Source organism: Athene cunicularia, assembly GCF_003259725.1.
Source record: "Athene cunicularia isolate RWA chromosome 4 unlocalized genomic scaffold, athCun1 chr4_part2, whole genome shotgun sequence".
Taxonomy (NCBI): Eukaryota; Metazoa; Chordata; class Aves; order Strigiformes; family Strigidae; genus Athene; species Athene cunicularia.
This window is the reverse complement of record NW_020799099.1, coordinates 8,319,878-8,337,222: the sequence shown is the minus strand read 5'-3', so window position 1 is coordinate 8,337,222 and position 17,345 is coordinate 8,319,878. Positions and strand designations below refer to the sequence as shown.

At 48.1% G+C, this 17,345-nt stretch overlaps 1 protein-coding gene across 7 annotated transcripts in view; it reads left to right on the top strand.

Annotated features, from left to right (window-relative positions):
- The window catches only part of SHROOM3 (shroom family member 3), a 153,494-nt gene that overhangs the window by 130,386 nt on the left and 5,763 nt on the right, over nucleotides 1-17,345 (top strand). For 6 of the 7 annotated variants that reach the window (XM_026847350.1, XM_026847356.1, XM_026847353.1 and 3 more), the window contains 6 exons: nucleotides 365-496; nucleotides 3,511-6,769; nucleotides 9,767-9,843; nucleotides 13,318-14,235; nucleotides 15,279-15,797; nucleotides 16,632-16,782. In XM_026847350.1, coding sequence (XP_026703151.1) covers nucleotides 365-496; nucleotides 3,511-6,769; nucleotides 9,767-9,843; nucleotides 13,318-14,235; nucleotides 15,279-15,797; nucleotides 16,632-16,782 — 5,056 coding nt within the window. The remainder of the gene's footprint in view (nucleotides 1-364; nucleotides 497-3,510; nucleotides 6,770-9,766; nucleotides 9,844-13,317; nucleotides 14,236-15,278; nucleotides 15,798-16,631; nucleotides 16,783-17,345) is intronic. The other variant, XM_026847351.1, reaches the window with a different exon arrangement.

Below are 17,345 nucleotides of genomic sequence, written 5' to 3'. Positions count from 1 at the left end.
GTGTGGGAGTTCACACACAGCCCAGCCTGTAAACTGATCCCTGTGAATGGGCCCCCCCCAGGCTCATCCCTGAGGGGTAAGGCTTCTGACTGGGAGGTAGAGGGGAACACCCCCCGGATTCAGTGATAATCTGCTTGTCTGCCTATGCCTGTTGCCTTGCAAATATGAGGGGGAGCGTGTTGTGTGAATGACAGAAATGGTGCATGATTACTGCTTGGCTCACTTGGAAGAGACAAGAACATAGCAGTGAAACAGAAGTCAGCACAAGCAATTTTAAATGTGACTGTTGGTGTTACTTCACATTCATCTTCCTTGAAAAAGCTGGCCTGTTGCTGATGTGCAAAATCCCTCTGCTTTTACCTAGGCGGAGTGAAACTCCAGGCCGACCTCACTCTTGGCATTCAACCAAACTTGCGGAGAACCAACCCGATCCCAGCATGATGCAAATATCTCAGGGTACGCTTGGCACCCCGTGGCATCAGTCCTACCACTCCAGGTAAGTACTACACAGCTGTGGTCCTGTGCTGCATAGGCAGAGATGTAAAGCAGCATTTTTTAATTTAGTTTTTCATTTAGTATCATTTGTCCAGTTTTCATGTATCTCTCATGAGTGTAGAAATCAGGCTTCCAAGCCAGCATACCTCTAAACTAGTCCTCCAGTCTTATGTCCTTCCTTGTCTCCAGTGTCATGCTTGCTTCAAGGAGGCTCTGCCTCGTGCCCAATGATGTGTCTTGATGGTACTGACTACAAGATCAGGGCAGAGGAGTGAAGGAAGGGGACAAAAGATGTGGTGGAAAAATGTTACCAGTCGCCTCCATACAGCTGGACAGGTTTACAAACAGCCAGGGTTAGGATTAGAGTTAGGAAGACTTTGGTTCTTGTTTGGTTACCCAAATAAAGTGCCCATGTTTTCCTCCTTGAAGCGCTCTTTGAGGTGATTAACAGCTAGGAAATGAATTGCTTTAAAAATATCCCTTCCCATCAAGATGGGAGCCAAGCATAAGGACGTTAATGCAACTTTCTGTGGATCTGGATGTGGGAACTGGGGTCCTGCTCTGCATCCCATGAACTGCCCCCACATAGAAACAGAGCATTGTTATTTCCCCAGCAAGGGAAAAAAAATCCAAAGTCAAAATTAGCGCATTAAAAAAAAACCCAGAAGACAATGACGTAGGTAGCAGGGCAACTGTGCCTGTCAGCATAACTGAGCCACTCTCAGGAGCAGCAGAAAGTAGTGCATCACCAACGATACTCCCAGGGTGAGTTCAGTGAGGGTTTTCCTGGTTTTGGCAACGCTTTCTGCAGGGGTCAGCTATAGCATATCTGTATGTGCATGACTGTTCCTCTAACTTAGTACAATGGTTTATCAGTCCCCAAAAGACTATAAACTACTAACCTTAGCGCTGTTAAAAGAAGGTGGTATGAGGCACCTCTGGTTTTGGCCATGGACCAAGTAGTGATACAGTCCCAGCGAGTTGGGGCTGTTTCTATGAGACCACATGGTGTGGTGAGTAGTGGAGGAGAGCTGCTTGGGCAGGCATACCCTTCAGCTACCCTGAATAGTCCCAAACGGTACTTGGTGGGAAGCCCTGGGGCAACTTGCAGGGGGACAAGTTTAAATTCTGCCCTTAGAGGATTTTCCCTGGAAGTGTAGAAAGGTTTCAGGAGCAGGAAACTCTCCTTAGAGCCACTGAGATTTAAACATCATTTCTTCTACAAGGCAAGACTGAGCCTTGGCAGAGGGGAGGCAAAAGAAAACAGAGCATTAAAAAAAAAGTGAGGAGATGGCTACGGAAAAAAATATATGTTTGTCTCTGGCCTTCAGCACAGATCATGCTGTAGCATATTCAGTTCCCACTGAGGGGCTTTGCTTCCAAGCAGCAGTTCCTGGCAGAGCCTCTGGCAGCACAGCTCTCGTCTCCTGGGTGCTTGAAGAGGAGCACGGGGAACATCTAGTGGCCGGCTGGCCAGGGTTGTTCTGGGCATTGCCAGAGAGGCGTTCATTTGAAACTAAAATAGAGTGGTGCATTTAAATAAGTAAACCAGCTTTATCCTGAGATTTGCCATATCTCTTTCTGCCTGTCTCTGTGTTCCTCTACATCTCTCTGCAGAGCTGCTGCTTTTTCCCCTTGTGGGAAGGCTTCCTTCTGCCTTTTCTCTTCCTTAGCAGCCTTCTCCCCTCTGTCTGTCCTTTGGGCTTGTCAGTGTTAATCCAGCAGGGTGGAAGTGACCGTGGCTAGGATATGATCTGGAGCAAGCTTTAGGCTTTACAGCCAACGGTTGTTAGGAAGGAGGTTACCAGACACACCTGCTGCCTCCTTGATTCTCAGGGCTGCTGTGCATCCCCAGCTCCTTGGCTGCACAGAGCAGGGTTGGTTTTGTTATCCCACTGGAGCAAAGCATGCAGAAATGGCGCTTGCCTTTCCCTGTGCCAGCTGAGGCTGCAACTTGCACCCTGGAAAACGCAGGCTCCTCTCTATTCCTGCCTCCAGTTCTGAGACTTGCCCTGCCTCTCTTCACATGGGACGGCAGTCTCCTTTCCTGGTGCTTTCCTGTGGCTCTGCCAGGACAGCACATATGGTTGCACAGGAAACTAGAGAAACTTAAGGAAGGGGAGCTGGGAATAGAGGGAAGAAACTGAAATCCTCAGGCTACGTTCCCCGGTCCTCAGTATATTTGCTTGAATCTGGGAGGAGAGATTAGCCAAGGGAAACCCCACATAGATTTGTGATATCTCCTTGTGAGGTGTAAAAAGAGCCATGGCTGGCACAAGGAACTCCGTTCCCACTGATAGAAAGATGTCTGAATATCCTTGGTTTTGAACACATCCCTAGCAGCCATGAGTCCTCTTTCGACACGTGTGTATCTTGGAGCAGGTGCTAAGGTGTACCTGCACCTGCTGACCTACATGAGGAGGGGGCTGTGAACACTTCCTGGGGCACTCTCAGACTGTTTCTGTTGTTGCACCCCCACTTGCCTCCACGCACAAACACATGCATCTCTTCCCTGTCTTGTCAGTTTGTTTTTTTCGCAGCAAACAAACTATCCTTGGGACAGCTGAATTTCCAGGAAGCCTGCCAGGGCATAGCCTTCATCTCCATAAAAAGAAATGAAATGGGGGAAAAAAGAAAGTGATTAGATTTCCCCCCACGAGAACGCCTCTGGTGCCCCTCTCCTGCTCCTCGGTGGCGTCGATGCTCATTCAGCTTTCCAAGTGCTTTGGATAGGTTTGATGGGTGGGGTTGATCCTCCCTGGCTCCAGAGACGCACTGTCTTTCTGTCTGTATTTCCCTCCCACCCTTCTGTGGTAAATAAGATCCATGTGTTGCAATGTCAAGCAGTTCCTCTTTGTGAACTGGGATGACTGCAAACAGGGGATGGAGTAAGGCCCAAATATGGGTTTTCATCTGCACTTCTTAAAACTAAACATCTTGCTTCTGAGCTCACTTATAAGTTGTTGTGTCTCTCTGCTGACAGTGGGTTTTTACTCTTCTCTCACTCTTCCCCAGCTCCTCAACCAGCGATCTCTCTGGCTATGAGCATGGCTATCTGAGGAGAAGTCCTGATCAGTACAGTTCCCGGGGCAGCATGGAGAGCCTGGACCACTCCTCCCCTGGCTACCACCCTTGTCACCTGTCCCCGGCCAAATCCACTAACAGCATTGACCAGCTCTCCCACCTCCACAGCAAGAGAGACTCTGCCTACAGTTCCTTCTCCACCAACTCTAGCATCCCCGAGTATCCTGCTCCTCCGTTCAGCAAGGAGCACTCCTGCTCCACGGACAGCATGCAGTCCCGAGGTGGCCTGCAGGAGGGGATGAGGCAAGCTGACATCAGGTACGTTAAGACAGTCTATGACGCCCAACGAGGGATCTCCGAGGAGTATGAGGTGAAGTCCTCTGCCTTGCTTCCAAGCTGCGAGGCCCGGGCCTCACTGGATGGTCGTGGCCATGGCAGGCTCCACGGCTTCAGCCGGCACAATGCAGCTCCCTCCTGGGCACAGCCAGGCCAGGGCTCCTTGGACAGCAAGAGCCAGCCCCTCAAGGGGCCTCCCTTGCCTCCCACTCGCAGCGACAGCTATGCAGCCATCAGGCATCATGAAAGGCCCAGCTCATGCGCTGGCCTTGATCTGAACAAGCCTGGTCGAACCCAGCCGAAAGGGGCTTGGCCTCCACTTGTCAGCACCCTGTCCCAGGGGCCACTGCTGAAAACCCCCTTTGGGGAAGGGCACCTGCACACCGTGGTGGAGAAGAGCCCAGAGAGCAGCCCTACCATGAAGCCCAAGCAGAGCTATTCCCAGCCAGCCCATCCAGGGCAGCCCCTGCTGCCTACTGGTGTCTACCCAGTACCTTCCCCGGAGCCACACTATGCCCAGGTGCCCCAGCCTTCTGCAAGCAATAATGGGACGCTTTACCCAGCTCTGGCCAAAGAAAGTGGGTACTCTCCACCTCTTCCAGCCTCTTATGACAAGGCTGTAGCCAGCAGCACCCTGGGCTCTGATGAGAACGGAAACCAAAGCACTACAAACAGATCAACCCTCTTCTACCAGCCCCCAGCAGCTGAGAGAAAACATGATGCTGCAGCAAAACTTCTCCAGCAAAAATCTCCTAGCACGACAGGCCCAGAAGTCTGCCTGACCATGTCAAGAAAGGAGGAGTTACCACCTTACAAGGTAGCACACAGCAACCGAGAGACCTCAAGTACTGCACCAGCCTCCAAACACAGTTTTCAAGCTCCGCAGCCCCAGCTGAGGGATGCTAGTGAGAGGAAACCCCATTACCAGCCCAAAGAGGACTGGATGGCTGAATCCCAGGAGGACAAAAATGGCAATGCACAGAGAAACGAGAGAGATGCTGCTTCTCACCACCAGTGGGGTCACAGCAAGGCCAAGCAGTATGGCTTCTCCTCCCCGCAGAACATCCCAGAGAACTCCAGGAGGCAAAATAGCTCCGAGCTAAAAGAGATGCAACCAGGTGAGGGTTATTCCAACACCAAACTGTCATTCTTGAACAGCAGCAGTAAAGAGGAGAAGGATCACAGGGGACAGGGGCACAAACAGTGGAGTGATGTGGACCCGCAGACCTTCGCAAGGCAGGAGGAGGAGGGCACAAGTGTGACTCCATTCCATGCTGCTGAGCCAAAGTGCGAAGAGCCCCCTTCTCCGCAGCACCCAAAGACCTCTGATTTTGGGAGGAGCCGGCTCAGCTCTAGCAGCACCCAAAGCTTTCCCTATGGCAAACCAGATGCTGGCAAGCCCCGCTGCTCAGTGCTGGAGAAGGTCAGCAAGTTTGAGAAGCGAGAGCAAAGCACTCACCGGCCCCAGAGTGCTGGTGTTCCCAGCTTCGGCCAGCACTATGGGTCAAGCAGGACAAGCCAGCCCTCCAGCGCACGGTGCTCTCTGCACAGCCTGGAGGACATGCGGAGCAAGCTCCATGAGCCTGGCCAGCTGCCCAGTGAGCCAAGCAGGGTCTCCAGCCCCTCCATCAGGAATGGGAAGCTGGAAGAGGCTGACTGGCGCCCTGTAGAGCTGCAGATGGCAGCTTCGGTTAAGCAGGGAAGACCCAGTGAATATTACAGCCTGTGTCCTGGAAATGAGGGGCAAATAAGGATAGCTCATCTACCAAGGAGTAAAAGCACATTCCAGCTGGGAGGTGAGCCTGAGAAGGAGATCCTCTGGAAGGATAATGTCCCAGATGCCCATGGGTCACAGCTGGACACACCATTTAACAGGGCCTACAGGAACAGCATTAAAGATGCTCAGTCCAGAGTGCTGAGAGCCACTTCCTTCCGTCGCATCAGCCCCCCGTTCGGGAGTGCACCCAAGAGGACAATCCAGAGGCCTGCCTCAGCCCACGTGGGCATGAGGAGCACAGCGGCGTCTCCCCACACCCCAAAGGAGAGGCACAGTATCACGCCAACAGAAGGCAGCCTCTCCACCCTGGACTATGCCAAAACACAGCACATCTTGCGCATCGGGGGCCGAAAGCGGCTGACAGCAGAGCAGAAGAAACGGTCTTACTCCGAGCCGGAGAAGATGAATGAGGTGGGCATCTCCGATGGGGAGCCATCGCCCTTCTCCTTCCAAAAGAAAAGCATCCATTTTGTCTTCCCAGAGAACACAGTGGCTGACCGGCGTAAAATCTTTGAAAGGGACGGCAAAGCTTCTTCCACAGCCAGCCTCTCCAAGCCAGAGCTCAAGCAACTCCAGCAGAACGCCCTCGCCGACTACATTGAGCGCAAAACAGGGAGACGGCCATCCTCGCAAGATATCGGACTGCTGAGGGAGCGCTCCCACAGCTCCTACCTACAGACAGGTGGCCCAGACAGCCAGAGCCTTTCCTCTGCCTCCAGCATGAATTCTCTCCAGGACCAGAACCTTTACCGCCGGAGAGAGTCGGTAGAGCGGATATCGAGGACGGGGCGGATATCTTCTACCCTTCCTCCTGGGCTGATGGGCTGCTTTGATATGAGTGGAGATGAGAAGAAGACAGGGCACCAGGACAGCCCTATCACAAGCCAGCCGAAAATGGAGAGATGCTGGGATTACAGAGCCAAAACAGAGCTCACCAAAGGCACACAGACAGACCCTCTGGGCATGCAGGGCCAGCCTTGCTACAGGAAGCAGGAGCAGGTCTTTGAAGCGCCCTCCACCACCAGGAAATCTGGGAAATCAGTGTCTGTGGAAGACTTGCTTGATAGGTACAACAATCAGACAGTCCCCGTGCATATACGTTCCAGATCGTCTCCCACGGCGGATAAGAAACACCAGGTATGTGGAAACCAGATCATATGTGCAGGCAAGCAGGGCGCTCTGAACCAGGGAATGAGGAGGGGTGTTGGAGAACAGGCTGATGTTCAGTCATGGCAGTTACTCTATTGGTTAGAGAGAGCTTAAATGCATGTTGAGATAGAAATAGTTCATTGCCTTTAAATTACCAGGATACTGTTTTAAATGTTGGCTGGTGGGGTATTGCTTCTTACAGCTTTCTTACTGCTGGGGCTATATCAGGGATTTCAGAGGTGCTGGGATTTCAGTGCATATGTTGGTAGTGTGCGTGTGTTATTGCTGCTCCGGACATCCCATCTAAGGTGTCCTGTTCTTACCTGTCAGCATCACTGGCAAAGCACCTTTCTGGTGGGGTGTACCATTAAGGTGGTGATAACGCTGTTGCTGCTTTTCTGCCTTAGCCCACTTTTCTGTTGCAAAGCAGAGAAGATTAAAGGCTGCTTGAAATAGCTCTGGATTCCACTGTGCCTGACAGTGCTGGGAAATGCTCAATGAAGGCACTGCCAAGTAACTATTATATTTTGCCTCCAGCCCTGGAGGGAAACACTGCAGAGAAGATTTAGTGGAGACCCTGGCCACTCTTTCCATGTCCCCTGCTTGGCAGTTGGGAACATTGCACTGATGTCACAAATGGGGAATTCAACTGTCTCCCGTGATGGTAAATAGTAGAAACAGGCTAACTTCTTAAAGAACAAGTGCCCAGGCCAGCTCTTCAGTTGGCTGAAATCTTTTCAGACCTATTTAGGTAACTGCAGCTGGTCAAGCTGTGCAGATTTACAGCAGTGGTGGGTCTGCTGCTCCATCCCCATTTCCATGTCAGACTCCATTCACCACAGGGAGAAGGAGGAAACAACCAAAACATGTGGACAAGCTCCTCGCTCCAAATAGTCGGAGAGTTTGGACAGTCTCCCATATTTACAAGGCAGCTGAGATCCAGGACATTTCCTTCTACTCTTGCACTTGCTCTGGCCCAGAATAGGTTATCTAGGTGCAACAGGTGAGTCAAGTAATGCCAAGGAGTCTCTGGGCAGCGTCTCCCAGAAACAGACCAAACCAAGGTGTGGGGCTAGGAGCCATCCTCACAGATTTGTTGTGCACTTCATTCTAAATGTCCTCCCTGGACAGACCTCAGATCCCACGCTACGTTTTTAAATAGAATTTATCTAGAATATCAAGTGACCGGAATGCATTTCTATAACCACTGCTGTCTCATCCCATCATCACTATTTTTCCTCCACACCAGCCAGGCATCAGGCTCATCTGTGCAATTTTGTCACGCTTGCTGATCATGAAGCCTTGCATTCAGTAAGAGGACAGTCTTTAAGAAAGAGTTAGGATGGAGGCCAGGCTGCAACTCTTTCTCTGCCTCCCAGAACAGTCAGAGTGGCAACAAAAACAGGCAACCAGAAAGAGAAAAATCACTAAAATGTACTTTTCAAAGACAGCTTGCATGATGAGCAACCCTAGTTCATTTTTACCCAACCCCTCTCGGGCAGGGGGACATACAGGGTAGGTTTTGAGATCCTTATTTCCCCCTTGTTGGCTCATTTTTAATCTTGCACATGTTCAGCAGCCAAGCCAGAGTTTCTGCTTGTTGGAAGCTGGCTTGAGGAAGACAATGAACAGCACTGCAGACCTGCTCACAGAGTCTTAGTTCAAGTGTAGAAGAGGGGAGAGCCCTTACTGCTGTTTCCCAGAGTGATTTAGCTGTATCCGCTTCTGAAATGAGGATTTAGTCCCATAGGCAGCAAAGCACTTAAATCCTAATGCAAGAAAGCATGTTTGACTTCCAGCATATACACCAATCCATAAGTGTCTGTTTGAAAGGGAAGTATATGTTTAAGTGCTCTCTTAATTAGGATTGTTTCTGATCTGTCTCCAATACAAAACCACAGCTATAAAAGCAGGGGACAAAGCCAAAGCAACAGGGTGATTTCCCCCCCCGATTTTTTGTGGGAAATGTTTATTTCCAGTTTAGGAGCAGATTTCTCTGCCTCACTGTATATTTCTAGGGTCCTTGTGTACAGTCTAATGTTCCTTTCAGGCTGCATATAAATCACATTGCAATGTCACTGTAGGAATTTGTTTAAAGATAGCCATGTGGAATTACTAGCTCTCAGTCTTCAGAATGCATTCTCAGCCTTCCTTCCTCTCTACTTTTTTAGTCTGTCTCAGCTTGCATATCTCTCAGCTCCCAGACTCTTATATCAAGATCTGCACTTACTGTCCCTCTGCAGCAACGCTGACCAAAAAACCAAATTACTAAGGGTGTGTGGAAGGAGGCACTGGAATGCTCTCTGCTGGAGAGATTGTATGGGAGAAAATACCCACCTCTTCAAAAGCAGGCTTAGCATTTGCTTTCATGTCTAGTAATAGCCTGGTGTCCTGTGGTGGGAGCTCTAGGGCAGAGAGTCAGATTCACAAAGGTATTTCAGCTGCAAAATCTATCTGGTTTTAGATGACATAAATGCCTAAAGAGGAGGTAGTTCCTGTGCTTTGGTTTTCAAAAGAACAAAGTGCCAGACTTCGTGATGTTTTTCAGCACCTCTGCCTGTGGCTGGAATTTCCAGCTTTTGTGGCATTCAGCATCTCTCTATTTCAGTCCTGTTTTGGCACTGGGCTTGGGCACAGATTGTTCACTGTTTAGCTTTCCCAGTTAAGGCTGCTTCAGTGCTTGCATGTAAAACAGATGTGAATGCCCAGGTCCCACTGACACCATTGAGCATGTTTTTAGAAGAGGCAAGGGCTTTCTGAGAGGTTTTTAAAAAACGTTTCTCCAAATAAGTCTGCCTGTTGGTCCACAATCCATCCAGAAAAAGGCAGACAAGGCCTCTAGCAGGAGTAGGGAGAGCAATATGCCATGATAGTTTTCTGCCCATCTGTCTATGGAACATGCTGTGCTCTCTTACTAGGAAGCATCAGTGTTTTGTTATTTTGTTTTGCTTTCTGTTCACTGCTAATACTGTCTTTGCACTCCAGGACCTGCTGAGAAGGGAAAGCAGTGAATTTGGCCCCATGGTGAGAGATCCTTTCTATGTGGTCAGCGCAGGAGCCAGGTGGGTATATGTTAATGTCTGCTTTGTCATGGCAAGGTCAGCTCTTGCCATCCTGCTGCTAGCAGCAGTTGTCATGTGTTGTTTGTATAAACGGATGGATCATGACAAACTGGAGAAAATGTCTGCACAGACACAGTTCTGGATGTGCTGTGCCCAGCAGAGGTAGGAGGAGTAAGTTGCTGTGAGCTTTTTTTTTCACTACAGACATTAATTCACTACCAAGTCATCCTCATGTCATCTTGGAGCACGTTTCTGCGGCAAATTTCCAGTTACATAACTTCCAAAATGTGTTTGATCTGCTGTTAGAACTCACATCCAGATACTATCATAACCGAAGGATTCTGAAGGAAAAAATACCTTGATGTCCCATGCTGTCTGGTTTTCTCCAGTCCAGGATACTACCTCCCCAAAAGCAAGTGAACATTTGTGTAGACTAAAACCAGGAGATTTAATTGATCTTGCTGAACTGGGGGCTTGCGTTCAGGCTGCTTTCCTTTGTGCAGGCTGGGTATTTTGCTTAGCAACGGGGGAGAGATATTAAAAAAAAAAAAACAAACAAAAAAACCCCAGAAAAGTTTAATCATAAAACTGAAAACATTAGGACTTATGTAACTATCCACTTAGCAGTGGATTGTTTTGAAGTTAACTGGAACTGAAGTTCATCTTGCTGTATTTACATTTAAATAATAAATAGATGTTTGCCCTAAGCTCTGAGTGCCCAAACAGCTAACTCGTATTACAGTAAAAACCATCAAGAGGGACTAAAAGAATTACTCAAATAGGAGCTCTGTTTCTCACAAACTTGCAGTAAATGTCTCTGTTGTCACAGTGGGAGTTAACACTGCTGTCTCCAAAGGTTTCACCAGGGAGCTCTGGATCAGGGAGCGACTGTAAGAAGTAGAGGAAGGCTCCTAGTCTAGCTGGATCTTACTTCTGACTGGCTGGCCATTTTTACCCCTAAGAAGACATAAATGTTGTTTTAGAGGAACTCAATCTGCCTTCAGGCACATCCTTTTTATCATTATTTAAAACACACCCATTTACTTGGATTTGGAATAACATTTTCCATTTATTTTCCTAAGAGAACAATACAGATGTTTTATTTCATCCCGCCTCTCCATTTCTTCTAGAGACAGCATTTCATCATTTTTCTCAATAACTACTTGCAATATCCTTGTTTCCCCACCCCATCCCCCCAACCTATTTTCCAAATAACGGGATTGAACACTCAGGCTGAAAACAAGTTTATTGGGGCACGAAATGTAGGTTTCTCATTTTTATGCTTCACTGCACAAAGATTATTGATATTAACGTAACAGTTTTATGATGTTTCTGCTGCATAGGCATGCAGCACACTCTGCAAGCACATTTATTCTGGGAGATGTGAGGCTGCTTTCCCTTCCCAGTCAGAATTGGATTTCCCAAAAGATAAAACAGAAGGATGGGAGAAGACAGGAAAAAGCCCTTGGCTCTGAAGACACAGGGTCCCACTACACAGCATGCAAATCACTCCCTGTGAGCCTCAGCTGCTGAGTGATTTTTCTTACGCTACTGCACCTGAAATGACCTAAAAGAGACTGGACATGAGTTCTGGAAGCCAGAGAGCTCTGGTTGTGCGCTGCTGAATCCTGTAGAAGTTTTACATTTAACTTTCAGTGAGAAGAAGATCTGAATCCTCTGCAGACTGAAAACGACAAGTAGACCAGGACCTTACCCATGTCTCAGTGATTCACAGAAGGAGTTCCACTATTAGGACACTGTTGAATGTTCCCTGCCCCACTGTGAGTATTTCACAGTCTGGTACATAAGGGATTATTGTAGCATCTTTCATTCATCCCTTAAGAGGTGCAGTCTTTGTCTCTCCTGTGATTGTTAGCCCAGAATAGCTGGTTCTCTAGTCAGTCCTCTCTCATCTAACCCTCGCCATCCTATCACTGTCTACAGAGACTCCATGCACAGGCCCTTCAGAGAAGGCAGTAGCAGGCAGTAGGAATTACACGTCTAGGTTTCTTTGGGACACAGCTGTTTAATGTGCTGGGGAGAACGTGGGAACATCCCCACCACCTCTCTTGCTCAAGGAGGAAACTGTCAAATGGTGAAGTTAAGGAAACCCTGGTCACCAATCACTTGGTCCAGTCACACGTGCTCTGTGACTTATGCTGCTCCCCAGGTGTCATACAATATCTGTCTTGTAAACGCTGTTGAAAATGGTTGTTGCTCCACCAGTTTTAGAATCCACAATTGCTTCCACTGTAGGAGAGATCTTTCAATTAGTGAATTACCATCTGGTGTTTCTGACAAACACGGAGCATCTGAAAGGAATACACATTGCTACTGTCCAGGAACCACAGACAATACCAAGAGCAGTCTGTCTGGGATGTTTACCCACCCCCAAGCAAAGGCTGCCAAATTCTATTCTCAGTTTCACCAGAATAAAGCCAGAATGTCTCTGACAAAGTTGTTCTTAATTTGTACCAGTACATCTGAGAGCAAATTTGGGACCCATGTCTCAAACATCAGACATTGTCAGTGTTGTTTTATTTGAACAATACATCTCAAGAACAGAAAATATATTGGCAGTAGAGTTTTACTGTATTCTATTGTTTTATGATATGGCCTCATGTTTTAAGGCCATCGTCTCTTGCATCTGCTAATGGTATTATTACTGCTCGTTTTGTTTCCCAGATAAACAGCCATACAGGCAAGTAGGGTTGCCTGTGTACCCGGAGCAGGATCCTCACTTCAAAGGCCAGACACTGTTTCTCAGACCCACATGAGAATGAGAAAGACCTAGAAGGAATAATTTAATCTGCTGGCCTTGCAGCCTTAACACCCGTTTGCAGTTGAAGTGTTTTGGCTTTGTTTTTTTCCAACAGGATTCCACGGTTGTAAAAGTTTGAGGGTTTTTTTTCTCCTTAGTCAAAACAGTGAATTCTTTGGCTTCACTTTGTTCTCTGAGACAGGTGAATCATTTTAATGGCACCTTTCTGAAGGGATCAGATAATGTTATGGGAATTTTTTGGCCCGTAAAGCTGAAATTCTTAAAATTATCAGCAATTGACAATGGAGTTTGATGATAGATAATGTCTAGTAGTCTGTCTTAACAGCAGTTGCTACTAGCCCCATCTGTAACAAACAAAATTCAAAGCAAGGGTGGAAAGCACTTAGGTTTTCTGAAAATTTTTTCTGTCCAAGTTATTGCTGTGATGTTACTACCTGTGTGCATGTGTGTGTGTGATCTAGCACACACTGAAAATGACGTGAGATGGTGAGCAGGAATGGATCTGGCTCTGTGTCCCTAGCTTTAGTAGACTGGACTTTAGTACCAGTTTCAAAGCACAGCTGCACTTCACCTAGACCAGCAGGCACTGACCCAGGCCTCAGATACAGTTGCGTAATTTGCTCATTAAGGAGGTGTTTTTCTGGCTCATTGATTAATTATTAATCTTATCGTGGTCTGTCTCTTGGTATTAGGTCTTCCAACAAGCAAGAAAGAAGCCACTCAGAAAAAATGACGCTTACAAGTTATTATCCCCATCCTCACCACAGCAGCGAGGTTGTCACTGGGTCCACCACACTGACCGAGAACCACAAACCATCAGAACTTTCCAGACCAGATAGCAGGACTTCTGCATTTGTCCCATCCCCAACAGAGGCAAGGGGTCACTATCCTGAGCAAAAGCAAGGCTTTAAACCCTTGTTCCTTAACCTTACTCCTCCTGGATCTGGCCAGACCTCCCCTAATACACCCACCCAGACTCCCTCAGACTTCCAGAGCACAGGTGATGGCCAGGCTCTGAGACAGCACTATGCCAAACGAGATGCTGTTCGCCCTGAGGGCAACGGTAGTGTTCAGGCACAGTATTTGGATGCTGTCCAGGATAGATCACCTGAGACTCCCATAGAAGAAATTATGCGGAGAAGGAAAGGCGGGCTGCTTCACAGATCACTCCCACCCAAAGTGGTGTGGGCTCATTCAGTCAAAGACAATAGCTACCCAAGGACTACTGTGTCTCCTCCAGCGGCTGGGCCAAAGTTCTCCCAGAGGTGGCAGTCCCTGCCAACACAGAGCAGCACTTCTTCTGACCCAGAGACTCCTTCTCCCCAGGGGACAACCCATCTCCGGATCTCAGAGTCGGCCCTGCAGCTCACGCCCCCGCCATTGCTGCAGGATGATGAAGATGATGAGGTTTTTGTCATGCCTTCCCAGCCCGGTGTCATTGCTCCACCCTTCTCACCCCCACTGCCATCCCGTCCTTTTCCTGAGCTGAGCTCTTGCACTTCTGCAAACAGCAAGGAGGAATTCCCACCTCCTCCCCCACTGATGGTGCTTGAGGGGAATGGGGCAGCTGGAGACAAATCCACCAGGCTCTCAGAGGAGGCCAAAATGAGGTAAGGGAGAGCTGTAATGCAGTGTCTCAGGCATTGTAGGGCCATATACAGTAAGATATGTGGGGCTCCAGACAAATGTGACTGACCTCTGCAGCTCTGCGTGCCACGATGACCCACCCGCAGCTGCCGGCTGAGTGGGAAGCTTATGTGCGCACATTATAAGGGGAGAGGGGCAGACAGACTCAGTGCTGCTAGGCTCTGCTGGCTGCCAAGAGTAGTGTCAAATCGTGTGGCCAGGGCAGGAGACAAAGCAAGAAGGCAAAAAGCTTTGCGGCCCATCAGCAGGTGCACTGACAGGTGCTTAGCTGACAGGGCAAGGGGCATTATGGGTGAGAAGCTATCTTGGTCTCATTCTCCCTCCAGTTACCATGTAGATTTCAGTGGATTTGCTTACTCACTCCAGCATGAAGAGTGAAAATGGCTGCTTCTGGTTACTGGTTTTTGAGAGAGAACTATGAAAATCCATTATGGTTTTTCCAAACAGTTAGTTTCCCAGAATACATTTTAGACCTGGCACAAAATAATGCTGTTATGAAACAGTGACCATCTGCCAAGAATTGACAACACAAATATGTCACAGTCACACTCTATAGTAAATTTTTCCTGAAGGATAGGACTTTGGGCTAGGTGCCCAGCTGATTTAACTGCTTCCCATGTTCCCAAGGAGCTGCTCTGATTTCCATCTGGGAAGAATCTGGCCAGGGTTGTAGTAGTGATTGGTTTTTCCAACGTGAAAAGGACAGACGGGTATAGACTGCTCAGGATGGTGAGATGCAATGTCCCCAGCCTGTGAGCAGAAAACAAAATGTCACTTACAAGTTCTTTCTTTGTTGTAACAACAAAACAGCAGTGTCCAGGTTGAGGAGACAGTATGCTTCTGGTGCCAGTAGCTTCATAATGTGGGCCTTTCCATGTTGAAATGAGAAGTAAGACACAAAAATAAGTGAGAAAGAAAACTTACTTGTCTTAGGCTTTCACCATGTGTTCACAATGGTCCTGTGTGGTAAGTTTATCTTCATCTCACAGAATTTTTCTGTCCATAGCAGCTTCAAAAGCTTTCCCAAAGCCCTGGCCGAGAGGGAAATAACAGGGTTGGGCACCAGTATTGGTGAAGATCAGTGGCCTCTCTTGCCACCTGCATCAAAAAGGACTAGCTCTCCATCTGCTGTGGGTAAGCAGCACCAGTTACTTGCTTCTTCTGAGGGCCCTCAAAGTGCTGATAGACAGCCCATACTTCAACCTGAAGATAACCACAGAGAGCCAGCGGTCATCACCAGAGAGTCAGAAAATGGCAGCTCGGACTCCAGGATACTCAGTGCAGCACCTCCAGTGAAGACAAAGAAAAAGACCCCAGAGGATATTAAGTCAGAGGCTCTAGCAAAAGAAATTATCCATAAAGACAAGTCTCTGGCTGATATCCTGGATCCAGATTCCAAAATGAAGACAACCATGGACTTAATGGAAGGGCTTTTTCCTGGTGGAACCAGCTTGCTGAAGGAGAACAACATGAAAAGGAAGATGATGCAAAAGAAAGCTAGCAGGACAGCAGTCGAAGATGACATGTAAGCACTGCTTGTTTGGGCTATGGGGCAATGTTACAGCAGAACTTGCTGCTTGCTTGCTTTGAAGGACAAGCCTGTGCTGAATTTTTCTGCATCTGTATAGGTGGTTGCTGGTGGAGAGTGAGTTCCTCAGGTGTGAGGACTGGCAGTGCATTTCTGCATGCCCTTTCTCATAAGCCTGGCTGCATGTATGGCCTTTGAGCTCACCTTTCTGGCTGTGTGTGGAAAGCAACACAGCCTGATAAAGGGCAGGAAATAAACCATCTCTGGAGATGTTATTTGATTTTGCTATCTTAACCTTTGTAATCTGAAGCAATTCAGTCCAAAGCAAAGTAACAGAAATATGAGAGTAAAATCAGGACCAAAACAGTGGTGGGCAGAAAATAAGAGACCAAATTTTGGAAGGAGGTATGGGGGCACCTACTTATGACAGGGGGATGCAAAGATCAGCTCAAGTCCTCCAGTGTGGGGTTTTTTAAGATAGAGACTCCCAAGTGACAGCTGGAGAACCATATAGAAATAAGTTTTAATACTTCATGCCAGATCAATCTAGCCATCACTAGCTGAGCTGTGCTGGTTTACCTTCAGCAAGGATCTAATCCTGTATCTGATCCTGTTAACCAGTCACCATTTAAAGAGAGCAGCAGTGCTGTTCTGTGCAGGGGAGATGGGGAAAGCAGCTGACGTGCACCCTCTGATGGCAGGAATCGGCCATTTCATTTGCAGTTCGTAACACTGAGAAGGTACCAAAGAGGGAGTGCTGGAGAACCATAGATCTAGGCACGGCAAAAAGTCAGGCTCAGGCTGAACTCCCTTTTCTTCACTGTGATGTAGGAGAGAAGAAAAGGAAGCTCCTGTAACCCTGGTCACCTGTCCTGCTTATTACAGTGTCTCTGCACCCAAAGCAGAACTGTTGAATAAAATCAAGGACTTGCCAGAAGAAGTAGGTGAGGAAGAGGACCTGCTGGACATCAATGAGAAGAAGGTAAATTCAGCACACACCACCATTTGCTGGTTACATTCCTGCAATAATAATAAGTCCTGAAGTAAGTGCATTTCTATTTGATGTCAGCTTTTGGCAGTCTCAAGTTGCGTAGGGGCTGGGTACATTTAGGCCACCTACAGAGCTTCATTAGGGTGACCCAGATTGAATGAAGAATGCTAATCTGAGTATTTACTGCAAATCTGGGTACAAATCTTGCACAACCCTGAGGCAGGCCTGTATTATGCCAAATGCTGAGCTGAGTGTACAGGTTGTAAGAGGCAGTCCCTATCCCACAGCAAGCAAGGAAAAGGGAAAGATGAAGTGACTTGAGCAAGGACTTCGGGTTGAGAGAGTTGGGGTTCAGCTTGGAGAAGGCTGCAGGGAGACCTTATAGCGGCCTCCCAGTACTGAAAGGGGACCTGCAGGAAAGCTGGGGAGGGGCTCCTTATCAGGGGGTGTAGGGAGAGGATGAGGGGTAATGGTTTTAAACTGAAAGAGGGTAGATTTAGATATAGATTAGATACTGGGAAGAAATTCTTTACTCTGAAGGTGGTGAGACACTG